Source organism: Mauremys reevesii, linkage group 3 (assembly GCF_016161935.1).
Source record: "Mauremys reevesii isolate NIE-2019 linkage group 3, ASM1616193v1, whole genome shotgun sequence".
Lineage (NCBI taxonomy): Eukaryota > Metazoa > Chordata > Testudines > Geoemydidae > Mauremys > Mauremys reevesii.
In genome coordinates this window covers 154,862,987-154,879,705 of record NC_052625.1, presented here as the reverse complement: position 1 = coordinate 154,879,705, position 16,719 = coordinate 154,862,987, and the positions used below count along the sequence as shown (strand labels likewise).

General features: G+C 45.0%; 1 protein-coding gene across 1 annotated transcript in view; it reads left to right on the top strand.

Moving 5' to 3' along the window:
* COL19A1 (collagen type XIX alpha 1 chain) overlaps nt 1-16,719 on the top strand; it is a 332,172-nt gene that overhangs the window by 287,548 nt on the left and 27,905 nt on the right. The window contains exons 42-46 of the mRNA XM_039532738.1: nt 3,111-3,155; nt 4,935-4,979; nt 5,081-5,143; nt 7,883-7,918; nt 8,075-8,119. Coding sequence (XP_039388672.1) covers nt 3,111-3,155; nt 4,935-4,979; nt 5,081-5,143; nt 7,883-7,918; nt 8,075-8,119 — 234 coding nt within the window. The remainder of the gene's footprint in view (nt 1-3,110; nt 3,156-4,934; nt 4,980-5,080; nt 5,144-7,882; nt 7,919-8,074; nt 8,120-16,719) is intronic.

Genomic DNA, 16,719 nt, shown 5'->3' with positions numbered 1-16,719 from the left:
CACTGACTCCCATCCCTTGAGCACAGTGCCTGTCCGTGAGCAGGACATGGATGGGCAGCCTCTGCCATTTGGAAGTGGTTGTAGCCTGCAGGTGGCTGTCCAGGCATTTAAGTCAGGCCTCTAGCCTGGTGACTCCTCTTCTCTGTCCCAATCCCTGGTGCTGGTTGTGGTCTCATGCACATGCTAAGACAAGCTGTTTCAGTTGTTGCAGTCTCAGTGACTACTCTCCATCTGTGAGAGCTGCCTTTCTGAAGCCCCCAAAATGGCAAGAGGCTACATGTATTTTATCTGTTGTCTGCACCAAATGAAATGCCCAAAAGACTTTGAGATCTACCATCTAGTTAATGTCTACACTACGGGATTATTCCGATTTTACATAAACCAGTTTTGTAAAACAGATTGTATAAAGTCGAGTGCACGCGGCCACACTAAGCACATTAATTCAGCGGTGTGCGTCCATGTACCGAGGCTAGTGTCGATTTCCGGAGCGTTGCACTGTGGGTAGCTATCCCATAGTTCCCGCAGTCTCCCCTGCCCATTGGAATTCTGGGTTGAGATCCCAATGCAAAAACAGTGTCGCGGGTAATTCTGGGTAAATGTCATCACTCAATCCTTCCTCCGGGAAAGCAACTGCAGACAATCATTTCGCGCCCTTTTTCCCTGGATTGCCCTGGCAAACGCCATAGCATGGCAGTCATGGAGCCCGTTTTGCCTTTTGTCACTGTCACCGTATGTGTACTGGATGCTGCTGACAGGCACGGTACTGCACTGCTACACAGCAGCATCCATTTGCCTTTGCAAGATAGCAGAGATGGTTACCAGTCATATTGTACCGTCTACCATGCCATTGTAAATTGGCGATGAGATGACGGTTATCAGTCGTTCTGTACCGTCTGCTGCTATCATGGGTGCTCCTGGCTGGCCTTGCTGAGGTTGGCCGGAGGCGCATAGGCAAAAATGGGAATGACCCCCTGGGTCATTCCCTTTGTATGTTTTGTCTAAAAATAGAGTCAGTCCTGCCTAGAATATGGGGCAAGTGTACTAGAGAACCAGAGAGCACAGCCGCTCCGTGTCAGAGCCCCAGAGATCCCGCAGAAATGATGAGCTGCATGCCATTTTAGGGGGTGCCCCTGCAACAACCCCACCCGTTGCTTCCCTCCTCCCACAACCCTCCTGGGCTACCCTGGCAGTGTCCCCCCATTTGTGTGATGAAGTAATAAAGAATGCAGGAATAAGAAACACAGACTTTTTAGTGAGATAAAATGAGGGGGAGGAAGCCTCCAGCTGCTATGATAGTCCAGGCAGGACATTAAAGGGTAGGGGGGGAGAGGAGACCAGCCTTCCGCTGCTATGATAGTCCAGGCAGTACAGAATCTTTTCTTTATACATGATAGAGGGGGGGGCTGATGGAGCTCAGCCCCCAGTTGCTATGATGAGGACGGTTACCAGCCGTTCTGTACCATCTGCTGGGAATGACCAGGAGTCATTCCTATTTTTACCCAGGCACCCCCGGCCGACCTCATTGAGGCCAGCCAGGAGCACTCATGGGCTGATGACGAGAACGGATACCAGTCCTTCTGTACTGTACCGTATGCCACCGGGGAGAGGGGAGAGGATGCTGCTGTTTAGCTCTCCAGCACCCCGTCTACCAGCAGCATGAAGTAGACATAGGGTGACATTGAAAAAAGGCGAGAAATGATTTTTTCCCCTTTTCTTTCGGGGGGGTGGGGTGAAGGGTGTAAATTGACAACATACACCCTGAAACACCCGGGAAAATGTTTTTGACCCTTCAGGCACTTGGAGCCCAGCCAAGAATGCAAATGCTTTTCGGAGACTGCGGGGACTGTGGGATAGCTGGAGTCCTCAGTACCCCCTCTCTCCCTCCATGAGCGTCCATTTGATTCTTTGGCTTTCCGTTACGCTTCTCACGCAGCACTGTGCTGAGTCCCTGTTGTGGCCTCTGGAGATTTTTTCAAATGCTTTGTCATTTCGTCTTCTATCACGGAGCTGTGATAGAACAGATTTGCCTCCCCATACAGCGATCAGATCCAGTATCTCCCGTACGGTCCATGCTGGAGCTCTTTTTGGATTTGGGACTGCATTGCCACCCGTGCTGATCAGAGCTCCACGCTCGGCAAACAGGAAATGAAATTCAAAAGTTCGCAGGGCTTTTCCTGTCTACCTGGCCAGTGCATCCGAGTTCAGATTGCTGTCCAGAGCAGTCACAATGGTGCACTGTGGGATACCGCCTGGAGGCCAATACCGTCAATTTGCGGCCACACTAACCCTAATCCGATATGGTAATACCGATTTCAGCGCTACTCCTCACGTCGGGGAGGAGTACAGAAACCGGTTTAAAGAGCCCTTTATATCGATATAAAGGGCCTCGTTGTGTGGATGGGTGCAGCATTAAATCGGTTTAACGCTGCTAAAATTGGTTTAAACGCGTAGTGTAGACCAGGCCTACTGTAGTATGTTATTCATGCATTTTTGATCTGAGGGGCTCAAAACTCATTAAAGAAAATTAATTTGTTCACACAGTACCTTGTAATGTAGTTGTGTTACTTATGAGGCACCCTGAATCAAAGAAAAAATCTATAGTAAAGGCAGTAGTAGAACTAAGAACTCCTAATGCTCTTAGACTCCCTTCCTGTGTAATAGCAGGACACTGCATAAAGCTACAATGTTGGTATTAGTGCCAACTATTTTAAGATGACATGGAAGGAAAAGATGGTCGTACAATACTGAATTATATTTTGTTAATTATGGTCACTGCCATGAGTATAAATGAGGGTTATTTGGAGATCTATATGTTGGTCAGATACTTGACCCTGGTCCATTTTAAAGCATTTTAACATTAACTTTCACCTGAATATCCCTTTGATTGAACATAAGGGCAAATACACCTGACATTACAGACAGGGAACTAAAACAGAAAAGGTTATGTGACTTACTCAATGCCAAAAAGCGTCAATGGCAGAACTAAATATAAGAATTCAAACAATCCTGCCTCTCCCATTTTAGTTATATCTTCATTAACTAATACTGTTTGAAGACTCTGTGTCCTCATTTGTTGGAAATATTACAATGCTGTGGTATCTTTTCCTTAGGGAGATCAGGGACCTGTTGGTTCACCAGGAGCACCAGGGTTACCAGTGAGTATGTTCATGAAAGAAACAGCTTATTTCTTGGGAAAAGTTGAAAAAAATGCCAAAGCGCAAAAGATGCTTATCCACGCTACTCATTACTATTTGTGGAGTAATGTTTGCTAGAAATTTTATAGACATGTATCAAGATGAAGCAACTTTTTTCCCAGTTGGGGATACTAAATATCTCTTTGTATTTTAAGCTGTTTTCTGAGTAAAAGTTTTAGAGAAGCTCATACTAAGAAGCTGAAAAAAACTCCAGAGCCCCCACTTACATAAAGCTAATCCTTTGTTCCTTATGCATCCAAAACTTCTACAGCAGTCAGTAGGTCAGATCCTCAACTGGTGTAAATCACCATAGCTCTGTTGGTTTTGTTTCAAAAAGTACAGTTAGAATAAAAGAGAGTTATGTCCATTATATATTTCCTGTATTTATCAAATATCAGAAGGGAAAATATTTGTGGGGTTTTTTTTTTGTTTGCTTCTTGTGAGTATACAAGCTGTTCATGTCATTCTTTTAAACTTCGGAAATACCTTCTTCAACATGCCCCTTCTTTATATGGTAAGTGGTAGGGGAGAAAGGAAGAACATGTGTGGTAGTAACTGTTTCAGCTAAGGCAGGGTATCAGCACTCTTTGCTGTAGATACAGAGTTAGTACAGGTCTAATCATGTGTTAGGAACTGATGAGTGACAAGATGGAATTGAAAGTTAGATGAGTTGGAGGGGATGATAAGTTAGGCTCCTTAGCTTAAGCAGATGATGTCCTACAACGGACGGACACATTTAAATTGATGATACTCTTCACTACCTTGGAAAATGGGTGTAGTCAACTTGGACTTACAATAAATGCCAAGAGGAGGAAGTGGTTTCATTTTGGAACATGGACAATAAAGTGTTGAAATGCAGCAGAGGAGTTGTAGAACAAGTGGAATCTTATGTGTACCTAAGAAGCTCGATCAGTGCCAACAGTTGCATCAAGGATGAGTTTAAAAGGGGATGTGCCTTAGTCACAAGTGCTGCACAGTAATTGGTGAAATCATGGACTGAAAAAAACATTACATTTGGTACCAAAATGAAAATGTATTAGACTAGTGTATTGACAGTATTACTCTATGGGCTGAAAGCAGCTGCCTTAAATGAAACAGACATCAGAATGCTGGAGGCAGTAAAGATGAGAGTTCTTTGAAAGGTGGCAGGTATAAAGTGGAATGATTTAAAGATATAGTCAGGAGAGTAGTTATGAAATCAGGGTAAGAGATTAGCCCCACAATTGAAAAGATTATGAGGGTGGGGACACTGCAGAAGGAAAATAGATGATAGGATGCCAAAGAAAGATCATCCAAACACCACCAGTGTCTGTAAAATCTGAAGGACGACCACCCACTAGATAGTGGGATGTCATGTGCAGAGACACGAGCAGGCTGGGTGTAATGGAGCAACAAGTCATGGACAGGAAGGAATGGAGATGCTGTACTGCTCTCATGTCTGCATAGATTCTCTGGGATGAAAATAAGATGACTTGGAGAGTGATTTCACTTGGCTAAACTAAGCAGTATTTATTTTGGACAAGGAATTGGATAAATATGAAACAAAAATAAACAACTGTGTTTTAAAGCATTTCTTACAAAATGCTTCTGAAAGGTCTCTGAAAGCATTTAGTGAAGTGTTAATTACATGAACATTTTGACCAAATAAGCATGATATTTTCTGTTTCATTTAAAGGAAATTGATATTTTAGGTCTGTTTTATTTAGATTTTAAATGTTTCTCTTTGGTCTCCCTCCACAGGGAAAGACTGGATCTCCAGGACCACCGGGAATGCCAGGGGAACCAGTAAGTGCATGTTTGAACTCTGGCTTATTATGTTGCCATTCCTACATATTAAATATGAAATGGAAGATTTTATATATTTGTGTGTGTTCTTCTCACTTAAGGGTGAAAGAGGCCCTGTAGGAGACATTGGCTTTCCGGGGCCAGAAGGGCAATCTGGAATACCAGTAAGTAGTTAACCACATATCTAGTGTCTCTGATAAGCATAGGCTAGTGGTGGCTAACCCCTCCTGGCTGCCTGCATTGCTGTGACTATATTCTACTTTTAGTACACTTGCTCAAATATGTCTCCTTGAGCTTGGAATCACACACCCAGCTCCAAGTGTAGACACGCCCTTCATGTGCTACACTCAGCCTTGTCAGAGATTACAAAATAAATAGATTTGACCCTGATAATATATGGATAGGTAACCTCAAATGAACATCTGATGCTGTAGAACCAGGCATTGGTCATGCAAGTCCAAGTTCATGCTGGATGAAGGTTGGGATTGTCATAGGTAGTTATGTTATTGAATATGCCCTGAGTGCCCTTTGAATCTTGTTGACAAAAATGATCCCCTACAGGCTTTTTTGGAGTAGGGGTGTTAATCCAAGAATTCATACAGTCTATAAAAGATGGCCTGCCCAAATTCCTAACTTCAGATGAGTAAAGAAATGTTTGATTCATAACTCTGTCATAACTCCTCTGTAGGCTGCCAGTGCAACATAGCTGCTGAAGCATTCTGCTCCCTGAGAGGTAGTTGTGAAGTGGTCAAGATACTGTTGCAGTTCTCTATATTCTTCAGGGGCAGATGTTCAAAAGAACCCTGCACCTCCCATTTAATCTCCTAAATGAAGAGGTCAAATTTTCAAAAGGTGTCTTTGCCCAGTATTTGCCATTGTACTGAATGGGAACTGGTGTGTGTTGAGCAACTTTGAAAATCAAATTCATTTAATTAGGAATAATAATAATAGTTATTTCTATTCTGGTAGTACCCAAGGGTCTCAGACAGGACCAGGAACCCATCCTGCTAGCTTCATCCTCTGGACACCGTAAAGATGGGTCACTATGCACAGTATTTAACTGTCTTGGAGCAGTGACCTGTCCTTCTGTTTTTCAGTAAATTACAATGCACACAAGTGACTCTTACTAAATAATAAATAAATAGCAATAGTTGTAATGTTATATGGAGTTAAAGATGCTTAGGAGTAACAATGAAGTCAATTTTGCCAAGCCCAAGCATTAAAAAAATCATGAGCTAGCCCCCCAAAAATGTTGAGATGGGCTTAAAAAACATGAATTTAAATATATATACATGCTTTGTGGTTTTGAGTCTTGGGGTTCACTTGGGTCTTATTATTTTCTTATAATTGCTTGACTCTAGGAGCTGTGCTCCTAAGAAAACCACCAGATATCACAAGACTCTCAATAAAATTGCAAGAGTTAGCAACACTGTACAGTAGTTTTATGTAACATATTAATCTAATAATACCGTTGTCACCAATGGCTAATGCTGCATTTGTGCTCACGAGTCCAGGAACAGAGTGAGAGGTGCAGGTTCATTGAACATCTCTTTAAACCCTACAAATTCAGCCCTGAAGTAACAAACCTCTAATAGCAATATTAAAATTGCAGTCTAATGGGGGGGAGTAATTGTAAAAATAGTGTGTGGGGGGGTGGGTTAGGGTTATATTTTCTTACTTTAACTTAGAAACAGATTTTATTCCTCTTGGCATTGCATTCAATACAAATATAGATGGATGAGCTGGCCTCCCTGTTACTTTAGCACCACATTAACAAAATATTTTGAGCTAAGCTCTGATTCAGAATCTTTATTAGTGGTCAGGTTGGTAGAAAGAATATGGCTGGATTTTGAGAGCCTAGGCTGAGTCTGATGGGCTGGCATTTACAACTGAGAATATCGTTTTTTAAATTGGGCAATGTGGAAGTAAGTGAGCAAGGTTATAGAACCTGTATAGAACCTGTACTTATTCTCCTTTACTTTCTTCCACGCCAAATTTACCCAGTTTAAAAACTGGTCTGAAAATCTACATTTGTTAATGCAGCCCCAGAGCTGTAGTGGTGACTGCCATTGCCACTACCCTGCTCCACTGGGGATAAAATTTAGGAAATCTCCAGAAAGAGAGAGAGATCTATTCCTCATCTCCCTCAGCCTGATCCCTCTCCCTGCCTCAATCAATTTACTGTATGAGCAAACACATAGTCCTCCTGGAATTCCATTTACAGTGTGCAAGGGAAATGCTCTCCATGTACATACTCCTCAAATTCTTCCTTCTCAGCAGAACCACATTGGTTCTGCTGCATCTGGGGCCCCCTGTGACTGTGTGGAGAGGGGTCTGGATTTATCACAAATGCAAGTCAAAAATTTCTGCATTATTTAGATCGATAGGCACATAGGCTGGTTTATAGCTTTACCTTCAACTTCCCTTTTCATCTGTTCCCTGAAATGTTGCATCAATTAAGGGCCAGTAGCTACAATAAGATAAATGTGTGCTGTATTTTAGTGAATGTGTAGCATTGGGAACATGCCCATTCAGTTCCATATCCATAGAACCTACTCTGACTTGCAGAATTCCAAATTCAGTTGTCTTTCAAAATTGCATTGTCATAGAATAACATGCTGACTAAGATGTTATTTTACCTATGTCCTCCTCAACTCCAATCTAGCATGTTGTAGCTGTGCAGTTTAAGCTCAAACTTACTTGTCTGTCACATCTTCCAGCTCTTTACACTTGACTTCAGCCATCACCAAAACACAAACCTCTGACTCAGCTATTTATCTTTCAAAATATTTATTAATGCCATCACAGATCACAAGGTTTTCCTTGCCTGTTTCTTATTTTTTTAACGTATGTATTTACCTGCAGTTATAGTAAATTGTTAAAACATAGTTTTCTCTTTATAGGGAATAAATGGAAAAGATGGATTGCCAGGACCTCAGGTAGGAAAACATAATTTGCAATGTTAATATATTTCATATTTCACAGATAATGTAACTGTTAGACCTAGACAGTTACTTTCAGCTGTTTTAATAAATGAATGTATAATCAAGTTGTTAAGCAAGGTATTTTACACTTTCAAAAACATTTATTTTCAGGGTCTGATGGGAAGAGCAGGTGACAGAGGTCCCAAAGGAGAACGTGTAAGTCTTGGTGTAATAATCCTTTCTAGTATATACCATTATTTAACTTTGCTCTTTGGAGAACATCCAGATGTCTGTCTAGTATACTTTTAAATCTTTGAGACAAAAGCAACAAAAAGTTTTTGTGAGAACTCCATTAAGTGTCGGCTTTTAGGTCTTGAGAAGCTCAGGGCCAGAGCCCCCTCCCCTGAGTTGGGGGACTAGAATTTTAAAGGAAAAAATCAGCATTTGTGAAGAGAAAAGGTTTGTAACGTTTTTTCCTAGCAAAGATGGCCTTGACAATATAAATCAATCACTAGGCTGGAAAGGAACAAGCAGTGAAGCTCTACTGCAGCAATAGGCAGCTGAGGGAGCAATAAAGATTCCCCCCTCCACTCCCCAGGACCCCGGCGTGCACATATGTTTTATATAAAATGATTTGGTTAAGTTTGAGTCAGGAAGTCAAGAAATCATCTCACTTAGGCAACCCGTGCATAGCAATGTGATTATGGGGCCCAGGAATCAGTTATATTTGGGGGAGGTGCAAAAAATTATTTTGCAGGCTTACCCAAAAATGCTAGTTTGTCTCCATCAGCAGTTCTCCACTGTTAATGGATCTGTTCCTCAGAAATAAAGCCCCACAATTCAAATGTAACATCATCAACAACACATTTTAGTTGGAGAATCAGAAAATCCTGTCCCTAGGGTGGGAACAGTGAACTGCGGCCACTGGGAGCTGCGGGGGGGCCGTGCCGGCGGACGGTCAATGTCAGCAAAATGTCTCATGCCCCACAATCAGATTACCCTGATGGGCTGCATGTGGCCCATGAGCAACAGGTTGTCTACCACTGCCCTATGGTAACTTGTGAGGAGGAACTCAAGATTATAGTGTGGAGAAAGAATGAAGTTTTTATCATTGTTAAAATAATTTCTACCTGTATGGATTAATGTTTTGCAATTTGCTATTCCTGCCTTTAAAAATAAAGGACCCAAATGAAACTTATGAGCCATCTTCTTATTAAACATTCCACTACCTACAGTGTTATATTACTATACCTTGACCTTTACGATATTCTTTAATTTTGTTGACTCTCCATGCAGTTAGTATCCATTGAGATAAAGATAAAGGAAAAGGCCACCCATACAAAGGTTGGACACTAAAACATTGGGTGCCATTACAACTTTTCTGATTCTTTGAAAGTGTGAACCAGTTCTAGCAGTACTCAAATATAATTGGCGGGATGCTGAGCAGTGTGGCTGCCCCAGAAGCAACTTCTCTTCACCATTCTGCACAGTAGATGTTGCTGTGCTCCCTGCATTCTGCTACTAAGAATTAAGATGCTAAAAAGGGGTAGGAGAGGGGGTCATGGTCCTTGCTCCTCTCTCCACCAGAGTTGGACTCTGACACTAGGGGGAGAAATCAGTTCCATCCTAGTGGATGGAATAGATTGTATACCTTTGCCCTCAAAAAAGCAATTATGCCTGCCTCTGCTGCTCTTCTTGGACACAATTTACCATTGTGTGGAAGAGCTGTACTTAAAACATTTGTTCACTTTTTAGAGATAATGATGGTTCCAGTGATACTTGCCATTTTAATTATAAAGAATCTCTCACAATCTTGTAAAACAGAAGGACCATGAATGCCCCAACTGTATTACTGTGTTTACAGAATGAGGATGAAATTAGCCTCCTCTCTTGGAATCACTTTTTCAAATTCTGCAGTTGTTCTGCAAACACTAGTCCCATTGATGTCAGCTGAAGATTTGCATGGGGAACAATTGCAGAATGTACAATAGAAGTCTGCATTGCAGATAAGAGATCTGCAGTGTCAATTGGAGAGGAGAAATTTAGTTGGAGTTAGGTATTAAAGCCCTGCTCCTGTTAGAGAGATTGCAATGATAACAGAAAATAGCACAAGTCGGTCCATTCTTGCAAAAGTGATTATACTGCCTCCCTTGATTTCTTTCATTCCTAGCCCCAATATACCTTTTCAGGTTGAGAGCAGCTGTAATGATTATAAAATAAGAGACGCATCAATCCTTGAAGGGCAGAATGAAAAGGAGAAAATGTTTATAGTGTTGATGATTTCATATCTAAGTCTTTGTAGAGTCCAGTTTGAGAAGGAATGGGACCAAGGTGGGTGCATGTAGGCTGTGATAACTGAACATACACCTTAGGTGATTAGACACTGCAATGATAGGTACTTTATAAATGGCATACAACTTGAGATGGCACTGGATTCCATTTGGGGCGCATCTACGATACATTCAAATCCTAATGACTAAGTCACTTCATTTGGCTCTGTCATTTGATTTGCCTCATGCACCCAGATTAGAGCCATGTTGGCATCCTGTGAAATAAAGAACTAGTTTAAAAAAAAAGAAACGCTATTTCAGGACTTCAGTTATTTTTGGATGTTATGTTATTGGTAGAAATTCAGAATCACTTTTTTTTATTAAGTTATAATATGTCCAATCTAGTATTTTTAAATTGCTATGGTGGTATTAAAATATTGTAGACTCCTAGAAGTGCTTCTATCAGAGCAACTGTGCCCTGCAATAGAACCTTTGTCAAAGAGAAATCAGCATTTCTAAATTTTTGGTGAAACCCTTATCCATGCTTAAACTACTAAATTCTAAACCAGTAAAATGGTAATTATACATACATTTGTGATATTGAAACTCTTAAATCAGGCTTCTTGTAAATCTACTTTATTTCAGGTTGCTATTTTGTTCATAGTCTAGTTTGAATTCATAATGGCAGCAAAGCAGAATTGGGTCTGTTGAAGTTTCTTCCGGGCCCAATTTCAATCTGAAAAAGAGAAATCATACTGATGGTTATTCTACTTCCCGCTTTCAATATTATACTCACTCCAGAACAGGATTTTCTCATCCATTTCATTTTAGAATGCTTCTCTGGCATTCAGTTTGCCAAGGAAAGACTAGTACATGCAGTCTGATCCTTCAGTCCTTATTCAAGCAGAACTCCCATTAGAATCAGGAAGGAAGGAGCCCATTTTATGAAACATGTAGATCTGTATCTGGGGATGACATCAGGATCTTTCCCCTACTATGGATTTTTCAAGATGCTCCAGTCATTTCCTGTATGCTTTAGGAAGTCCGCAAGAGAGAAGCCCACTCCTATAAATCTTAGATGCTTCATACCTGGAGAAGGCACTTTTGGTCTCCACTGTCTGCAGAGCTCGTAAACTGCATCAGCACTGGGCTTCTTCAGCCACACCCTTCAAAGCAGGCAGCATCCTTTTCCTAGTCCCTTCCCCCCTTATAAGTTCCACAATGACTGAGACTAGGATGCCACTGGAACCTTCATTGCATTTATTATTTATTAGTAGTATTACTGTAGCATCTGGGCAACTAGTCATGGACCAGGACCCCACCGTTTTCTGCACTGTTGAATCCTTGCACACCTTGCAAAGGTGAATTAGCTGAATTAACTATGTATGTGCAGCAAAGACTTCTTCAGATGTATTATATTTTTTCACCCAAAAATATAATACGCATGCTCAGTAGACTTTTCCATGAGAACCTAAATGGCTGCAAATTAATGTGCTTCAGTAATACTGGCAGAGTAACTCTCTAAAAAACATCATGTTAATGTATTCTCTAAATACATATCTATAAGAGAATGTTATTGTGCCACTCTGATGTCTTGAATGTGCACTATTGTTAGCAGTTTGGGACAGGTTACATTGATATATTGGTTACAGAGTTGGGGATTCTTCTTTGAGTGTTCCCTCATGTCAATTCCATTCTAGGTATGCACGCGCCCATGTGCGCAACCGTCAGAGATTTTTGCCTTAGCGGTACCCGTAGGGCTGGCTGTGGCGCCCTCTAGAGTGCTGCGCTCGTGCTGCGGCATATCAGGCACCGCTGGCCCACGCCCTCTCAGTTCCTTCTTGCTGCCCACGGTTGTCAGTCAGAGCGCCTCTCTTGCTTATCAAGAGCTAGCAGTTTTCTTCCCTTGGACTTTGTGCCTTCAGGCCTCTTGTACATAGTTGATAGTGTTAAGTAGTTGTTAAGTGTTAAATAGTTAGGGTCCCAGCAGGGACCTTTCACCAAGACGGGCCTGCCCTGGGCTCCTGGGTTTAAGCCCTGCTCAGACTGCAGCAGGCCTATGCCTGTGAGTGACCCCCATAACAGCTGCCTTAAGTGCTTGGGGGAGTCACACGTCAAGGAGCATTGCTGGATCTGCAAGAACTTTCGGTCCTGCACCCAAAAGGAGCAGGATATTCACCTCAGGGCTCTCCTGATGGAGTCCGCCCTCCGTCCGGCTTCCGAGACTTTCACGCAGGCTGCACCAAGCGCCCCAGCATTCTTGCACAACCCACCACTGGCACCTGGCTCTTCTCGGCACCATTCATCATTGCTGGTACCGAAGAGAAGGCTAAAAAGTGGTCTCTCGCACCGAGTAAGAAGGGCCAGGGGTCAGCCAGCAAAGAACCTGGGCCTGCCTGCCAGCCTTCTCCAGAGCCGCGCAAGTGTGCCTCCATGACCAGGGTTCTTAGCCCCCTTAAAGGTCCACCATCAACTCCTGAGAGTTCTTTGGGACCCACAACCTTACCTACATCATCATCCCAAGCCCAGGCTGAGGGCGCGCAGGTCTCCACCTGCTCCTATGATGTCTTCACTGCTGCAGGAACAGGCAAAGGCTCCCTGAGAAGGCAAGCCTGCCGTGAAGACCCCTGGCAGGGGAGCACCACAGGTCACCGGACAAGAAATGTCAATCTCCACTGCGTAGAGAATCCAGAGACAGGTCCCAATCTCATCGTTGGTCGCTCTGACTCTCCTCCCGGTCTCCTTGGCACTACTGTCTGGCACGGGATCAGCGCTCCCCATACTATGTTCAACATCATTCACCATCTCAACGATCCCAATTGCTGGCACCATGGGAATGCTCCTCATCTTTTTCTGGTTTCCATGGCACCAGTCCCCCTGATGCTAATCTCCCTGGCACCAGGACCACACTCCCTGGTACAGTCACCGTCAATTAAGCCTGACCAACGATCACCGCTAGCCATGACCAGTAAACAGACACAGGCATCGACAGCTCCTCCCTGGTTGCCAGAAGTGGTTGCTCTGGCACAGAGGCTCAGTTCAGCCCATCGCCCCAGTCTCAGAAACAGGATTGGGCACCGGAGCCTGCTCCATTATCCACAGCACCACATTGGCAGCAAGGCCAGTGGCCAACACAGTTTCCGTATTCTGGAACATGGGGCATTCCAGTGATGATGATGCCCCCTTCACATCGCTCCTCAGTAGCCACGTTGGAACAGCGGTAGGCAGTCCCACCAGCACTGGTCCTGGTACCAGAAGCCCATTCTGAGGTCAGAGTAGAGCATCCCGTACCCAACCCTAAACCTCCCTCTCCAGTGGTGGCCAAGCCCTCAGTGCCTCCACCAGAGGCCAAGTCTTCCTCATCTTCCCCAGATGAGTTGGTCACAGGACCTTCCAGGGCTAGCCCCCTGTATGGCTTTAGGGAGCATCAAGCCCTTCTGCGGTGGGTGGCTGAGAAGTTGGGGCTCAAGGTGCAAGAGATGACTGAGCAGGAGGACATCCTTTTCAATGTCCTCTTGGCCTCCACGCCTGCCCGGGTCGCCCTGCCTGTAGACAACGGGGACCTCAAGATTGCCAAGTTACTGTGGCAGACCCCATCCTCCATCCCGCTCACCTCAAAATGGGCCGAGAAAAAATATTTTGTGCTGGCCAAAGGTTTTGAGTATCTTTATACCCACCCACCCCTGGGCTCGCTGGTTGTGTCTGCAGCCAACGAAAAGTACAAGCAAGTTCCCACTGCCTCCTCTCCCAAAAATAAAGAGGCCAAAAACCTCCATTTATGTGGCAGAAAAATTTATTCAACAGCCAGCCTACAATTCCGAGTGGCAAACCATCAGGTCCTGCTGGACTGATATAATTTTGATCTTTGGGACAGTCTTAAAGAGTTCCAGGATTCCCTTCCTGAGGGTCAGGCTCAGGAGTTTGGCACCCTGTTAAAGGAAGGTACCATGGCAGCCAGATGTTCCCTGCAGATGGCATGGGACTCCGCAGCGAGGATGTCGCATCAGCTGTGGTCATGCAACTCAGCTTCTGGCTCCAGGTGACAGGCCTCTCCTAGGAGATGCAGGCCTCAGTTCAGGACCTCTCTGTTGATGGAGTTGGGCTGTTCTCTGATCAGATGGACACCAGGCTACATGGGTTGAAGGACCCTAAAGCTACCCTTCGCTCGTTGAGCATGCATACCCCGCAGTCTGCCAGAAAGCGATTCTGGCTTCTGCCACCGTCAAGGCCTTGGCAAGCCCATCAGGGATTTGTAAGAAGAAGCGATGCTGGGTTTAGCCATCGCCGCCCTTCTTCCTCCCACTTGCCAGCCAAGGCCAGACCCGCTATGTACCTGGGGGGCCAAAAGCGATCATTTTGAGGGTGCACTCGGTAGCAATGCCCCAATCATCCAGACGGATCCTGCCCATCCTTTCCTCAACTGCCTTTCTCCCTACCGCTCGACCTGGTCGCGGGTTACGTCAGACCGCTGGGTCCTGGACATAGTAGCTCCAGGCTATCCCCTGCAGTTTTTGGAAACCATTCCTTCCCGCCCCTTGCTTCCCCGTCCCTCTTCAGGGGCCCCTCTCATGAACAACTCCTGGTTCAGGAGGTCAACAAACTCCTGCAGTTGGGGACTGTGGAGATGGTTCCTCAGGAAATGGAAGGAAGAGGATTCTACTCCTGATACTTCCTAATCCCGAAGGTCAAGGGAGGCCTCAGACCCATCTTGGACCTGCATGGCCTCAACAAGTCTCTCAAGAAGTTGAAGTTCTGCATTGTCTCCCTGGCCTCCATTATCCCCTCTCTGGATCCGGGAGACTGGTATGCCACTCTCGATTTAAAGGATGCTTACTTCCATGTCTCCATATTCCCAGGACACAGACATTTCCTGCGTTTCATAGTGGCCGGGCACTGCTTCCAGTTCACAGTGCTACCCTTTGACCTGTCCTCGGCTCCCAGGGTGTTCATGAAATGCATGCTGCCGGTAGCAGTGTACCTCAGACATTCAGGGGTCCAGATCTTTCCGTCCCTCGACGAATGGCTCATCAAGGGCAGGTCTCCAGAGCAGGTGCAAAGAAGCCTCAATCTGATGCGTTCCACCTGCAGCAACCTGGGTCTGTTAATAAACATAGAAAAGTCCATGTTAACACTGGTCCAGCACTTAGAGTTTATCCAAGTGGTTCTCGACACCATGCAAGCCAGGGCCTTCCTTCTGGAAGCACGCTTTCAGGCCATGTCAGATCTCATTGCCCACATAAGGAAGCACCCGATCATCATGCTGCATGCACATACATGGTCAGTCAAGCCCAGCTTCATCTGCAACCCCTGCAGACGTGGCTGGCAATGGTTTATGTTCCCAGCAGGCACCCCCTAGACCGAGTGGTCATGGTACTGAACCATGTCCTCTTGTCCATGGACTGGTGGCTAGCCCCCAAGTCAGTGCTGCAGGGAGTTCCCTTTGAGTCCCCATCACCATTGCTCACCCTAGTCTTGGATGTGTCGGATCTGGGCTGGAGGGCCTAGCTGGGCGAGCTCAACACCCAGGGCTGCTGACTACAGCACAATATAGCCCTTCATATCAATGTCAGGGAGCTCACGGTGGTGCTCCTGGCCTGTCAGGCATTCTTGCCCCACCTGAGAGGCAAGGTGATGCAAGTCCTCACGGACAATATGGCCGCAATGTATTACATCAACAGGTAGGGCTGCACCAGGCCTTCGGCCCTGTGTTGGGAGACGCTCAGCCTCTGGAACTTTTGTGTGCGGTATGTCATCCATCTGGTGGCCGCCCATGTACCTCCATGGTCGGGAATGCTGATGTATGCCTTTCTGCCAGTGCCGTTTATCCACTGGGTCCTGCTAAAGGTAAAGCAAGAAAAAGCATCTGTCATCCTCATATCCCTGGACTCGCCAGCACTGGTTCGGCATGCTGCTGAGTCTTTCGGTGACTGATCTGCTGCAGTTACCTCTCCCAAAACCACAGCAATCTGCTGTACCTGAACCTGGCATTGCTTCACCTGACGGTGTAGCTGCTGCATGGCTAAGTACAGATGGGCAGGAGGGCCGCCACGTGGTCGTACATTCATACAGTCGTGTCACACTGTGCGCTGACCCAGCAGCCTCAAGATGATGCTGGCTTTGGCAGAGCAGTGCTACAAGATGCACAATTGTGAACTCTGAACCCGCCTCCATTGATAATACTTGCAAGTCACCTTTAATGGAATTGACATGAGCACACACTCAAAGAAAAATGGTTACCTACTTTTTGTAACTGTTGTTCTTCGAGATGTATTGTTCATGTCCATTCCATTACCCGCCCTCCTGCCTCTCTGTCAGAGTTGTTGGCAAGAAGGAACTGAGAGGGTGTGGGCCGGCAGCGCCTGATATACCACAGCATGAGCACGGCACTCTAGACAGTGCCACAGCCAGCCCTACAGGTACCACTAACACAAAAATCTCCGACAGCTGCGCACGTGGGCACGCACACACCTAGAATGGAATGGACATGAGCAACACCTCTCAAATAACAACAGTTACAAAAGGTAGGTAACTGGGTTGGGTTTTTTT